The sequence below is a fragment of the Benincasa hispida genome, chromosome 7, assembly GCF_027475165.1.
Source record: "Benincasa hispida cultivar pf3 chromosome 7, pf3_genome.v1.1, whole genome shotgun sequence".
Lineage (NCBI taxonomy): Eukaryota > Viridiplantae > Streptophyta > Magnoliopsida > Cucurbitales > Cucurbitaceae > Benincasa > Benincasa hispida.
In genome coordinates this window covers 40,142,150-40,158,158 of record NC_143484.1, presented here as the reverse complement: position 1 = coordinate 40,158,158, position 16,009 = coordinate 40,142,150, and the positions used below count along the sequence as shown (strand labels likewise).

General features: G+C 30.2%; 2 protein-coding genes across 2 annotated transcripts; both read right to left on the bottom strand.

Annotated features, from left to right (window-relative positions):
- Positions 1-881: 881 nt before the first annotated feature.
- Positions 882-3,120, bottom strand: LOC120079840 (putative E3 ubiquitin-protein ligase RHC2A). Its single transcript, XM_039034270.2, has one exon. The coding sequence runs from the start codon at positions 2,756-2,758 to the stop codon at positions 1,607-1,609; it is 1,152 nt and encodes a 383-aa protein (XP_038890198.2). The 5' UTR covers positions 2,759-3,120; the 3' UTR covers positions 882-1,606.
- Positions 3,121-11,174: 8,054 nt separating this feature from the next.
- LOC120080261 (glycerol-3-phosphate acyltransferase 5-like) lies at positions 11,175-14,074 on the bottom strand. Its single transcript, XM_039034877.2, has 2 exons — positions 13,392-14,074; positions 11,175-12,288 (listed from the first exon to the last, which is right to left on the bottom strand). Exons 1-2 carry the CDS (start codon positions 13,950-13,952, stop codon positions 11,344-11,346), a joined length of 1,506 nt encoding a protein of 501 aa, XP_038890805.2. The 5' UTR covers positions 13,953-14,074; the 3' UTR covers positions 11,175-11,343.
- Between the last annotated feature and the right edge of the window lie 1,935 nt (positions 14,075-16,009).

Sequence of the window (16,009 nt, the reverse complement as noted above, 5' to 3'; positions counted from 1 at the left end):
TAAGGAAACATGCTATAAATTCACCTACCCAGACCAAACAAACCTAGGGCCACTAATATCATTATTACTATTGTTTATAACCGGGAGTCGGAACTTTGCCCCCTACACCCCACGACACCCACACCTGCCCCGAGGCTCAAACGCAGGAGATATCAAGGGCTTTTGGTATTAAGCCCACTCGAGAGTTCGGATTTGAGACCTCTAAATGAAGATGAAGTTATGCACAACACACATCAAAACTAGGATTTGTTGATGGAATAAAAATGGAACAATCTGAACTGGTCCATAGACCATAACCATGAATTCCGCACTCTTCAGTATTGCAGAGATTTCAATTATAATTTAGCTCCTAATAGTAGAGTCTACCAACCAATAGAACTGTTAGAAAACAGTAAGATAGCCTGTGAAGAGGAGTAGGTCAAGATTCCAGTTTCTACTATGTACTGCATGGTTTTTTATCTTACACATTGATATTTGTAACATAATTTGGCAACATAATTTCAAAACCAATCCAATCAAAATATGATGCCAAACCTTTTCGAGAGAAGTTCCACTTCTCTTATAAAGGTTGAAAAAAATCAGGGAGGTACTGTTTGTTTCATTAAGAACAGTTCCGCTTCTTGCTAGAGACAAAACAAAAGATACTAAACCGACATTATACTTCGAACTTTAAGGTAAGAATGTATCTCAGACCATCAATCTCCCTAAGCTTACAATAGACACTACTACTACAGATCAATAAACACTCTCTAACACTAATCTTTCTCAACTGCGAACCCCTCCAGAATGATTCAGCAAATAGAAGAACAAGCCCAGGTCTAAGTTCAATTAATAGAAGTCTAAATCTAATTACACAGATTCTGAGATAAAGGCACATAACAGGCTAACAAATATGAAGAGCTTTTGAATTTAAATATGAACATTGCTTAACAGCCAGTTGAATACAAACGCCAATAAAGCAATTTATTTCTAGCAATATACATCATTACAAGCATAAGATGTGCAAAACAATAGTCAAGCAAGTAATTAAGCTGATGCAGAATTCATCACATGCTTCACGAGAGCTCACATATTCTTTAAAATAACGGAATCATATTAAGAAGAAGAAGAAAAACTGGGCCTAACAACATATTTAAGCAGTAAATACTTGATAATAGATATTGTAATGATATGAAGTTGCAGGTGCTCTAGCTCCACCTCTGAAACTGGTTTCTAACAGACTATATTAATGGGATCATGCACCCTGCTCTACAAAAGAACCTTCAAGCATATAAATGTAAACCTTGTATTTTCCATCACATTTTCTAATGCAGTAAGGAGGTACCTCTTTTCTTCTCTTCTGCTTAAGAATGACTGCATTTATTTTTCACATTTCTATTGCAATATCTCTTATCCAAATAACCCAAAAAGAAGGGGAAAAAAAAATCTTTCTTCACCAGAGCAACCTTCTAACTTTTATCAATATAAAGCTGGGAGAACTGCCTCATTCCAACCCATAATTCAAATTTTGCTATTTACAGCAATAAATAAGCCTGCCTCTCAAAGTCCCAACCCCAGCTAGAACTTCTTCAAGCAATTAGCCTTCCTAACCAACCACATTCCCAAATCACCAGCTGATTGTTCCACTGTTAACCTCCATAGACCATGTTCGCCGTCGTCTTGGCTCGGTATTGAAATGTGGGAGTGGTCTACTATTCCTTGAAGGACCAGAATCAGAGGTGGAATTTGAAGTAGATGCCATTGACCTCATTGATCCTCCAAAACAAGCAAACATATTGCGAATTATTCGGCCCCACCCACCTTGCTCCCTGCCTCTGCCTCTTGAAGCAAATGATACCCTTCTAGGAAGGCCACCATTGGCAAAACCACCATCCACCTCGGTGTAAACAACCGGGAGCTCTCTCTCCCCACCTCTTCTGCCACCATGAAACCGCCCTACCGCAAACCCCCCGCCGGGTAACCTCCAAATGGTTAAGCCCACATTCTCATCCCAATTTGAGGTCACCGATCCCCCATTTTCGCCACTTTCAGCAGCATCCACAGAGTTCTGATTATCAGACGGTAATTCATGGCGACACACTGGACAAGAATTTCGAATTGAAAGCCAAGGTAGAATACAATCAGAATGATAAATATGCTTACATGGCATCTCCCGTGCTTCACTCCCCAATTCGAATGCTTCTTTGCAAACAGCACAGTGTGACTCAGTTTCCAAATGATTGTCACAGATTTCAATAGTGGGCATTGATTCAATCGCAGCCTTCGACGCCGGCGGGTTCTCGAACCGCCCAATACCGTTCATTTCAATCTGAGAAAGTTGTTCCAGAAGCCTATCAAACCCAGACCCTAACAAAAACTCGGACATACTCGGTGGCAGAGGTCTCAGGCCAGAACCACCGCCATCATCATAATAAAGCTCAAACCGACGACTTTCTCCAGCTTCAGTCCCATCAGAAGGCCCACGAAGAACAATCACAGGATTAAAAGGCGAGCGATCCCCTCCATTCCTCCGAGATCTCCGAAGCCCAGATCCCAAATTCTGCCCCGAATTCGAACGGTGGCCAATCATATACATCGCCGCAGCCGGAAACCTCCTCCGTGGCGCCGCTTCCACGTTCACCAACCTCGACGGTTGCTCGATCTGTTCAATGAATCCACTATTACAATCAGGGCACACAACAGAGTCCTGATTAGAAACCCTAACAAAGCGACTGCATCGGTAACACCAGTAAGAAGACGCCGCCGCCATCGACGACATCAACAAAACTCAATCCAATCAATCACCAACCCCTTAAATCGAAGAATCCCTCAAAATTTCAATCCTCCCAACTCCCAAGACCAGAAAACAACACATACGATCAACCCCAGAAATAAAAACAAAACAAAACCCCCCCCCCCACGATCAAAATGTCGGCCACGAACCCTCAAAAAGAAAAAAAAAATCAAAGAAAAAACAACAAAAAAAGAAAAGGGTAGAATTGAATAAGGGGAGTGTGAATTGGGAAATGAGGGATTGGATTAAAGAACCCTAGAAACTGTGGGGCCAACGAAATTGGGGTGGACAAGGGTTTGACAGACGGAGGATTTGATTTTGGGAATTTTGTAAAGAAAACAGAAAATGGAATGAACTGATTATATGGGGAAAAAGGCTTTAAACGGTAAAACCGCGTCGTCTCCGTTAGCGTCTTACCAACGCCTTTTGTTCGGTTTAAGACACGTGGTGCCATCTTGTTCGTTTGATTTAACGGCGTTAAGGTTGTAAAACGAGATCTGCAAAATGCTGTGTACTTCGCCGACTGACCAGCCGTTTGCCGCTTCAAATTTTAACTTTTCAACGCGTGGACGAGATGAATTGAATTTCCTTTAAATTTACCAAAAAGCTCTTCTTCTTCTCTTTTTTTTTTTTTTTTTTTTTTTTTTTTTGTTTTTTGGTTTTAAATCTAAACTACAAATTTAGTATTGGAAAAAATCAGATTTAAAGTATTTGTAAATATAGTCCAATATAAATAAATAGTATGAATATAATAAATTTTAGATTCAATTTTAAGATTCTACCAATCATTAGTAAGAGTTTTAACCTTAATAAGAGTCTACCAAGGATAGATTTTATTATATTTATAATTATTTTAAAATGTTGTTATGCACTTAATTATCAGCCGAAGTGTTACTCGCTACAATTACCCTTTTAGTTCTTTGTAATTAAAATTTTGTGTTTATTTAATCCTGTTGTGGGTCAAATATTGACTAAGTCTCGAGTCGAAAAGGTGGTTGAGCTTGAGAAGACCCTCGAAGGCCATATCAATGAAAAGGAGTCCTCAAACGATAAATCGGAGTTATTGAGTTCGAAACCCCTTACACAAAAAGAATAACCATTAAATAGCTAATTATCTCGTTACCTGATTACCTCGACATATCACTCTATCACTCATCAAGGCACAAATCCCCAAATGAATGACACCTAAAAAGCCATATAAATATTTAAGTTTCCCACACCTATAAAGATCAACAATGAATTGGTTTTTTTAGCCATATTTAACAATTGACTTTGCTGATGCTATTAGAGAGTGTGTGGCACGACATGGCACGAGTTTGACAATGTAAATCGAGACTATTGGGAAATAATCATGTGGAGACTGACCTAATGAGATTCACCTATCAATAGGTATAAACTTTCAAAATTACAAAATTAGTCTGAGCTTTCAAATTTTTAAAATATACGAATATATTAGACATAAAATTAAAAGTTCAAAATCTTAATTAAACATAAAATTCAATAGATTAATTAATCTATTATAATTTGTTTGAAAGTTCAAAAACCTTTTAATTTAACATTATTAAAATTGATTATCCCTTTAAATTAAACAATAAATTTGGTGCATGAACTTCTCTACATGTCTTTAGGAGCATCAATCTTCAAAATTATAATTGATATAGACTAAGTTATACTCAAATCGACAATTTCACTACATGTCTATTTAGTGTTAATTGCAGTCATACTCTTGTGTTTTATGGCTTCTCGTGAGTAAGTTATGTATATCCAAGAATGCTTGGATCTATTTGAAATTAATCTATCACATAACTCTCAAGTAATGTGACTTGAATTTTATCTACTTAGTGATAGGAATTTATTAGACATAAATTTAAAATTTTATAATTTTACTCAACAATGCTATTTAAAAATAAATGAATTAAATAGATATAACTTCAAAAGTTTGCTAAAGTGAGGTTATACAAACAATAATCGACATACATCATTTTTCTTTAGAGTTGGAGGTTCGATTTTTCGTTACTAATTTATGTTATAACAAGTTTATGAGTTTATTATACTTTTTTTAAAAAGGTATATGAACTATATGACGTAATCCTAAAAGTTTAAAAGTATAACTTTAAACTAAGTATTATCGAGTTTGAATTATATTTCGAGCCTAAAACTTCCCAAGTTTGTATTTGATATCCCTCAACTTTACAAAATGAATTAGCGTCTGTTTTGATTGATTAAAGAAAAAATATTTTTCAAAAAGTCATTTTTATTTACTCTTTTGGAAAAAAAAAGTTTAAAATATACTTTGAAAATATTTCAAAAACTATTTTAATTTAAATACATCTTTAATTTAGTTTTTATAATTATTTTGTATGTTGTATATATCATTATACTTATAGACACACGTTTTGTTCATTAACTAGTTAAATATTTAAAGCTATATCAATCAACAAAATAAATCTTGGATCTCAAAATGGATCCATTTTTATGTTAAACAATTTAAAAAATTAAAATAGTGGCTAAAAGAAATTGTACAAAACTTAGAAATAATGACATTTTAAACTTTTTTTTAATGTACTTTTGTGAGAGAAATAGAATATTAAAAAGAAGAGATATAATAAAAATATTAAAAGTCCGAGAGATTAACATAAAATAAGTCAATCTTATTATTATTGAGGGAAAAGTTACTTTTTAATCTCTAAATTTACCTTGTATCATTTTTTACTAACTTTTAATTTCATCTAACTGAATCCTACATTTGATAAGTGAAACAATTTCTACCAATTATTTAAATTTTTAACTTATTCGCTAGAAAGTGGCACGAAGATTTCTATAAACTCTGTAATTTCAAACCAAAATTCTGTACAATTATAATTTGATTAATACACACATTAATTCTTTACGAGTTCTAATAAAATTGCAGCTCTAGTCCCATCTTTTTGAACTCTAACTCCTTTTGTAATATACATATGTTTTATAAATTTCAAACACATGTGAGAATAATGTTTGTAACGATTTTTAAAACAAAAATTTATTAGCAGAAAAAGGTTGAAATATCTTTCTAAGTGTAATGTATAATTGCAACACTTATTTACATTTCAGGTACAGTTTTGATGAAATTGAAATTCCAAAATCAAAATTAGTACAACTTAATAAGTTTCGAAATAAAAACTATTTTTATTAGTGCCATCAATAAAATCTTCTTTTTTATTTTTTTAAGTACAACTATTTGAGGGATGAGGCTTTGGCAATTCTTCTGAATTTGTATGTAAAATTTCTACTTCTTTTTTATTTTATTTATTATTAGTATATATATTTTTTAGATTTTCAGAGTGATTGTTGGATATATTAATAGAAAGAGTGCATTTTTGTAACATTTTCTATTTCTAGTTTATGTCCTAATTAATTTTTCATTTTAAAGTGAAAGAGAGTAATAAATGGTTTTATATATAGCCCAAATTAATGGTACATAATAGGTAGAGTGATAGGGAAGCTTTTCATTATTTGTAGGTATTATTTGAAGAAATATATAAATATATAAAGAATGTAGTATTAAAAGCAAAAATTCTCAAAGTTATCACTTTCAAGCTTCAATTTATTATTCAAAATTACAATTATGGCTTTGACCAATAAAGTATTTTTCATAAGAATCTCTTTCTTTAATTTCCAAAGTTAGGTATTCCTTCAATATTCCCCCAAAGAAAAAAAAAAAAAAAAAAAAAAACTCTTTGGAACTTTGCAAATCAAATAATTATTAAAGATGCTTGAATATTCCTTTTTTTTTCTTTTTTTTTTTATAAGATATGTTTGAGAAATAAAATTATTAAGTGGTGAGTCTATATATATAGTAAATTCTTCAAAATATTCCTTTTTGTAGTTGGTTTTAATTCTACATTTAATGGAGAATTTATGCACGCTTCATTGACAAGACATTTATTTCATTCTTTGAAACTTCAACTTTCAATTTCTATCTCTATAATGTTGTATTAAAAAAGGGAATGTGTAGTGGATGTCAAATCCAAAACTTAAAATTAGGGAGATGTCTTCGACATATGAAAAATTGTAGATATGACAAAATCTTCAAATTTAAATTTTCACTTATTTCGTATTTCGATTTTACCCTTTTAACAAACGTACGTTTTTTTGGTATATCAATAAACTAATATACCACATTTAAAGTATATCAGTTGTGTGTCTTTTGGTGTGTCAATCAACCTATGATTTGTATACCTTTTGTATTTTTTGTTTGCAGCAATATGAGTTATTACTCACTTTAACTTTTGTAATTGTTATTCTTTTTAATCTATTTTGTAGTTTTTTTTCTTTTTAAATGATGTTGTTTCTTCATTTTTAAGTACAAATGGCAGGACAAATTCAATCTAAAGTTCACTAACACTCAATTAGTATACTCATTTTGATAATTTGGGTGTGTTTAGAATAACTAGAGATTTTTTTTTTTAAAAAAAAAAAATCATTTTTATGAATTTTTAAACACTCAAATCACTAGTCATTTTCATCAGTGTATCAAGTGTTTATCAATAGTACATCAAGTGTATCAATCGTATACTAGTAGTGTATTAATGATATCAAGTATACTTTCGAATGTATAAGTATTATATCACATGTATATCAATAGTGTATCAAGGTTGAATATCAAAAGGATAATTCCTAGCTCTTTTTTCTCTCTTTTATTTTTGTTTGAACTTTTTGGAGAAAAATATTGATGGTGATGGAATTTTTACTTTGGTTAATTGGATAATTTTTCGTAATTTATGTTGTGTAGGTGTTAAGAGTCAACAATCTACGACATTGTAAATGTTTTAGAAAGTGTTAGATTGTGAATATTTTAGAAAGTGTTTGAGTAACGAATTGGTTGTTGTTTTGTTCATTTTTTTTAAGACATATTTTTGTGTTTTTGTTTAGAAATTTTCATTTGATTATATTTTATGGGAAGTAAATTTAATTTTCATTTGATTCTTTGTAGAAAGGCGAAGAATCAATATACTTGGATCAGATTTTCTAACATATCTCTAAGTATTACAACAACGAGGTATCTGTGTTGATTTGTTAAGATTCATATTTACTTTTTATTTTAATATATTGAATATATAAAAGGGCTATAAGGGGATGATTTTTATATATATTTATTTTGCCATTTTATTTGTAATAAATTCCTATATTATCCTTTGTCGATAAAATGAGGCTTTCTAATTTTCAGTTATAGATCATCTATTATCTTCAAACTATCTCAACTCAACACAATCTCCTTTTCAAATAAAAAAAAAAAAAAAATCAAAAGACAATAAAATGTGACCTTTCGAATTTTCAATTCACAAGATATATTTATATATTTCAAATTAAAGTTTTATGTAGAATAGATGAAATTGGTGTTGGCACAATGCAACTCTTTGAGTGTATGTGTTTAATGAGTACCCACTGATGCAAATGATGCCAATGGAATGTGATTACTTAGAGGTGGCAGTTACATATAGAGTATGTGCTTATTTTTACGTAGGTGTGAAATGCATATATAAAACGAAAAAAAAGTTAAAGTGTTTGATTATGTTCTTAAATTAAAAAAAAAAAAAAAAAATCTCCCATAGCTCAAATTTGAGGAAAAAATACAAAATCTTTTAAAGAGACAAATATAAAAGTAAATAAAGTAAATTTATATATAAAAAGTTCGAAAGCTTAGATTGTACACGTGCATAAATTAGTTTAGAATCCTAAATTTTTACTTAAAATTGGAATAATGATTTCAATTAAGAAAATTGAGATTATAAAACTCCAAAAGAAATTATTAGTTTTCAAATGAAAATTTTACATGTATTGTATTGATTTTTTAAAATTAAAATATAATCTTGATTTTTTAAATTATATTATATGAAACTTTTTGGAGATTTTAAAATAAAAGAAACTATTTACATAAAATATAAAAATTTTAATATTCTTTGATAGAGGCTAATAGAAGTCTATCGGTATCTATCGATGATAGAAACTAATAGAAGTTTATCACTCAAAGTTGTTGATAGAAGTTAAAAGTCTATTAGTATATATAATTTTTTTATGCTATTTTTGTAAATAGTTCGTTATTTTTTCTATATGTAATAATTTCCCAAACTTTTTCATAAATTGTATGGAGATTAAACAAACTTCAAATAATATTTAGTTATGACAAAATGATCTTTTTTTTTTAAATTAAACATGTTTTAACTACTTTAAATTAAAACTACAAGATTCTTTTAAAAAAAATAATAATAATTATAACTACAAAATTGTAAGGGGCTATAGAGGATAATATTCGTCTTACTTTTAATTCTTAATTTTTCATAAAATCCTCTTTTGTCATTCTCTTCGAGTAGTTACTAACAGAAAAGAAGAAAAAAAATTGTTTAGTACGGTATAATAGGGGTGTTCAAAAAATCCGATGATTGATCAACTCAACCCAATCTATGCGGTTTGGGTTGGGTTATCAACTCATTTGGGTTAGGTTGGATTCAAATAAATGAAATTGTATGGATTGGGTTGGCTCGTGGGTTCACCTAATATAACAAAAACCAACCCGAACTAACCTAAATTTATTATTAACTTTAAAATATATTTTTTTTATTACTTATAACACAATTATTCATACATACGTTGATTTTAATTTTATTTAATTCCATTATTTTTTGAATAATTTATATTTCAACAACTCTTTACATACATTGATTTTAATTTTATTTAATTCCATTATTTTTTTTGAATAATTTATATTTCAACAACTCTTAAAAGTGATTTCTTTGCAGTTTAGAAAGAAAAAGTTCACTATATAAATTAAAATTGAGTTGTTAATCTTAATTCAATATATGAAAACAATTAAATTAGATTTTTACATATTTACATTTTACTTCTTTTTAGAATAAAATTTTAAATAAATGACCCGATTAACCCGAACCAATGGTTGAGTTGGGTTGAGTTCATTTTTTAATAAGGGTCATTTGGGTGAAAAAATTTACAATGTTGAGTCTAAAAAATCTTTCAACTCAACCCGATCCAACCCATTAACACCCCTAGTACAACACAAAATAATTTTCTTAGGAAAAATATGACAATAAGACATGTTACATTTAACAAATCACTATATTTCAAATGTTTCTTAATAAAAACTATAAGATTTCATGTGTATATGCACGTGTTTCTTGATTAATTGAATAAAAACTATCATGCGATTTTTTTTTTTAAATATGATAACAATAAAGCCATAAAAGTTTGATTAAACCTTAGAGATAAAAAAAAAACATGGGGACGGAATTAAAAATTTTAAACCATAGTGATAAACTCGAGGATCATGGATCTTAATCGCACATTTAACAATTTTCTTCTCAAACAAAAAAGATAAAACTTTCCGTTGAATTAATTATTATTTATACCGTTCATCTCATTTGAGAATTAATGTTTACTCCTAAAACTTTGAAATCTTATCCATTCAAATCCTGACATAATAATTGTATAATTTAAATAATTTAAATATTAAATTTTCATAATTATATCAATTTATACTATATTTCAAATTTCAATCAACCAATATCGTGTGAAGCTTATAATTAAAGTTAATTAAACTCTTAGATTTTCATAAGTCAATCAATTTAAATCGTTCATTATGGTTGCCTTTGAAAATCATCCATGCGTTAATCATCAAAGATGTGTAAATTTCTTCAAATGTCAATTTTACAAAATTGATGATTAAAAATAAATGCATTAATGATTTTCAAAGAAAATTTTATCAGATAGTCTAAATTGACTCATTTATGAAAGTTTAGGGATTTAATTAATACAATTGTTAATGCCTCAGGCCTAGGATTAGGATCATGATTCAAAATCCAGATTCGACACCTTATTTGTCCCAACATTTCCCTACATCCCTTGCAATCTGACACGTTATTTTCTCGTGTTTCAAAGACTAAAAATTATCCTCACAACCAACACTGATCCTTTTAACATGTGTTCTTCGTTACATAATTATAAGTTTCACACGAGGTTTTTCCAAATGAAACATAATGTAGGGTGTAAATTGATACGCTTACAAAAGTTCAGAGTTGAAATTGATATGACTCTTAAAGCTCAGAGGTATAAATTGATATTTTTCTTTAATTTATCTAAGAAAATATATATTTTTTCCTTTTAAGCACACCACCTTATCTCAACTCGACCGTAAATCATATTGTTAGTCATAGATGAAATGTCATATTTCACACCCTCTATTTTTTTTATTAGAATCTTTTGACTTATTATTTTAAATATATATATATATATATATATTTATATAAGTCAATTTGAGTAGAGTTCCAACTAAATGAGACATTATGATTTCGAAATCAAAAGTTACCGCGTCATTTAGTAAAAGTGGAAGTAAAATAAAAATCAAACCATATGCTAAATTATATTATATGATTATTTATTCTACGTTTCCACAAAATTTAAAACAAAAGAATCCAAATTCCAACAAAGAAAAACAACAAATTTGGAAGGGAAAAAAACCTCACAAAACTAAAATCAATGAACAAACCGAACCAAACCAAATCGATACAAACCTTCAATTATTAACTAAGGTGAATAAGGGGTTTGAATTTGGCAACCAGCTTCTTGAGTTGATCGACCAAAGAGACATAGGACACCGATCCATCATTCCCAGCCAAAACTCTATATTTATCCTTCCTTGTAAAATTTGTGCATTCAAACCCCAAACTTGCCGCCAATATCCTCTGCACGTGATTCGCCACCTCGTGTGGGTTTTTTCCGGCCGAGCAAGTCGCCTCGACCGGCAACTGGTTCAAAAATGTCACCTCATACACCGGCCGTGGGTTCATGAAGAAAAACACCGGGTCCAACCCCTTCCATCCTCGAGCCGTGGTTGCATGAAAAAAACCAACCCGGTAATTCATCGCTACCGGTACAATCCTGTCCGTTAGTTCCGCGAATAGCGCGCTGAATCTCAAGAGAAACGGCTCCCGACACGTCGTTCCTTCGGGGCAAACTACCAAGTCGCCTTTGGATAACTCTCTTTTGATTTTCTCCGCGTCGACATGTCGGATTCGGGTTAATCGAACGGTGGGGATTGGGGAAAGGATTTCGGTTAGGCGGGAGATGGAGTAGGTGACGGCGGGGACTTTGCGGCGGAGCACGGTGGCCAGGACCACGGGGTCCATTAACGTGCGATGAGTGCAGACGAAGAGTACGCCGGAGGTGGCGGCGGTGGGGTTGCCGGAGATCGGCGGGGGGGGGTGGCCTCTGACGATTACTTTGCCGCCGAAAAGGCGAGTGACGTAGGGGATGGCCCACATTGGTAAAATTAATCCGATGGAGATTCGGAGGATGGCGAGGATTATGCCGAGTGGGACCCATAGGAGGATTATGAGGGCGGTGGCCGGAGTTGGGCGGTTGACAAGGCGGCCGTCGTGGAAGATGACCGGTGACGGTCGGAGATCTTGGTGACGTGGAGTATGGTCCCGAATTTGGGCGATTGTTAATGGTGAGTGCATTTGTTCCTGAAACATTAATTACAATGATGCCATTTTGTCAATATACTAAAAAACTTTTTTTTAAAAAAAAAATTTAATTAAGTCTATTTTCTTTTAGTTTTTTTTATAATAATCTCCATTTATTTTAAATATAATATTGAATTCTTAACTAAATTTAAAAAAAATTAAAAAAATACTTTTTTAGTTTTTGAAATCTAACTTGGTTTTTGATATAATATAAGTAAAAAAATAGATAACAAAACAATAAATTTAGAGATAGAATACGTGTTTATTAGCTTAATTTTAGAAAAACTAAAACTAAAACGTAAGACAATAATTTTTTTTTGGTTTTTATTTTTGAAAATTAAATCTATTTCATTAACGTTTTTAATTGTAGAATTTTTAGTCAAATTTCAAAAATAAAAATAAAATTTTGAAAACTACTTTTCTTAGTTCTCCAATTTGGTTTTGTTTTTTAAATCATGGGTAAAAAGTAGATAACAAATGAAGAAATTTGGAGATGTAAGTAGTGTCAATACATTTAATTTTCAAAAATAAAAATAAAAAATAAAATAATTATCAAGCGAGATCTAAATAATTGTCAAAGGAAGTCTTTATTTTCAGACTTTTATAGAGATTTGATTTCACTAAACATGTTGAAAAAAATTAAAATAAACCAAATTCACCTAATTTTGTTGATTTTCCTTTCCACTAATTTTTCTATTTTAACTTGCCCTTGCTTAATTATATGTGCTGCCCAATATTTTTACCAATGACTCACTTAGATTAATTCTAGTTTTTACTACTCCATTCAAATTTTAGTATAGTTCACCCATTTAACTTTCTCATCCAATCTATATTAAATCTCATAACTCGTCACCTTTTTTACCACTTCTAAATAAGAAAAAATAAAGTAGCCCAAAAAAGTGTTAATTTTTAGTGGATCCATCTAAATGTATATAACTTAGTAAATAGGTATCAATTTGAAATATTTTCTAAAGTTTAAACTTTATAGTTAATTAAAACAAAGCTTAAGTGGAAAAAAAAAAAACTATTGACGTTTAAAAGATATGTTTACTACAAAAAAGAAAAAAAAAGGAAGAGAAACATTTGGTATTGTTAAAACTAACCTCACAAAGATCCAAAAAGGAAGAACATGATGAAGGTCTTCCTAAACCCATACTAGGCCTTCTTCCACCATTACTCAAATCAAAAAGCTCATAAATCTCTTCAACAACAGAACCAAATCCTCCCTTCACAAGCCCCGTCGCGAACCCAAATCGGTTAAACCCGAGTTTGTATCCGACGACCTCGTCTGCTAGTAAATGCTCCTTTACAAACCTCTCTACCATAACCTGTGGCATTTTGGTCACCACGACTCGTTTCTTAAACCCGCTTGCCACTCTCCAAACATTCATATCCAAATCATCCATCAAAAACTTTGGCAAAACCGCCCTCGAAACCGACTCGATCTCTGCCTTTCGAACCCCGAACACCGCCACAAACGTCGCCACTCTCAACCCCAACTCCGCCATCCCTACTGCCTCGAGAAGGCGTATGATTGGCCACGACAACAGCAACAGCGCGAACCGGATCAAACCGGAGGCCTCGAAAGCCATCAACATGAAGTAGGAGAATACATCAGAGCTCTTCAATAGAGTGCCTTCTAGCTCTGCAATTACAGATTCCATTTTTGTTTTTCCTTAATTTGGGTTTGTGAAAGATTAGTCTAAAATTTTGAATTCTATATTCTAATTGGCTTTGGTTTGTTGTTTTGGATTGGAAATGAAAGAGAAGGGTTTATAAAATGGGATTGGTGTCTTCTTTTGACTGTTTTATTATTATTATTATTATTATTTACAAGTGGGAATTTTGGCAGTTTATCAGTTTACAACTACCAACTCTTCTTTTTATGCTCTTTCTTCCCAATCCCACCCATATTTTCTTTCTATTTCTTTCTCTCATTCTCTTTCTAACTTTGAAAGCAAAAATTATTCAACTCAACAAAAAGATTTAAATAGTTCTTTTTAATTAAATTAAAATTTAATCTATTTACTTTTAGATTTGGTCTATTTGATTTTTGAAATTTAAGAAATGTATCGAAAATACTCCCTTAAACTTCAAATTTTATGTTCACCGTACATTTTAAATTTTATATATAACAAGTTATTGGTATATTCAATATTTTTAAAATTCTTAAACTTACCATAAACGAAATTGAAATACAAAACTAAAAGTTCATAGACTTAATAAGTATTTTTGAAAGTTTAATAATGACCTATTAAACACAAAAATGAATTTTCAGAAGTTTAACTCGTAGGAACAAGGGACTGAATCAGTGACCCTTGAGATAGTGATTTGTGTCTTTATCTAATAAGCTAACATCCAAAATGATAATATTAATTTAGACGTACACAAAAACTTTTTTAACACAAACTTTTAAAAATTCAGACTTAAACTTGTCATTTATTTTTTTTATAGAAATTTTTTTACATATCCATATATGTTTAATATAGAGAAATATATATATTAAATTCATATAACTTAGCATAATTCAACTAGTTGACATATATAAACTTAGAAGTGTGGTATTTGAATTCCACTTCCCACCCCAATTCTGCATGTTAAACAGTATATTTACTTATGAATATTTTGATACTTTCAAACTTATAGTCGAAAATATTATTTACAAATTAAGAAGTCAAAACGAGTATAGTTCAACTAAAATATAGTATATATTTGTATGCGGCTTGAATATTCTATTGTAGGACCCGACGACAGACATTGTTTCTTATAGATATTAAATATCTAGAATTTGAATGTTTGAATTTTAAATGTATGAGATAATTAATGTTTGTGTTTAGATAGGTAGAAAATTAATGTCTGTGTTTGAAATATTTATTCAATTTATCAATTTAAAAAAAAATTAAAATTAAATAAAAATTTCTTAATTAAATACAAGAGACCAATTGTTGTAGTCATCAAATAAATTTAGTATTATTTAATTAATAAAAGTGAAAATAAATGAATAATTTTATGTCAAACCATTATTAAACATAATTAATTAATTTAAATTAATTATTAAAAATAATTTAGTTATTATATTAATTAGAATATCGATAATCATCATCATAATAATAATAACTTATATTAAATAGTTAAGATAGCCTAATATATTAATTGTAAAGATATTGGTTGAAATTTATTAAATCTAATTAATATAATTGATATTAATTAAGCTATATTTAAAATCCCACAATGAGTTGATATGTAAAAACGCATGAAACATTGTAGTTAAAAAATAAAAAAAAAAAAGGAAAATTTATAGAAGGTAAAGGGTATGAATTATTTGTGCTTTAATGAGAAGGAGTGTATATTTATATATAAAAATGAAATAAAAAAGAGAAAAATCAATGAACATTATTATTATCTACAAATTCATTATCTAATCAATGAACATTATTATTATCTACAAATTCAGTAACTAAGATTGAAATGTACAAAATTTCAGCTATATCTTTCTTAAATCGAATATCATAAACGGTAAGCCAGCATGGAATAATTTCTAATGTTCTTTTTTAAAAATAAATAAATAAATTCTAATATTGAATATTTAGAAGAAAGAAAATGATAATACGCCACGGAAAATACATAATTAACGTTGGATGACTAAACCCCAACAACCTGGGCGAATTGGAATTGTTCCACAATTTCGTTGTACACGTGTCAGCATGTAAATGGATGAGTT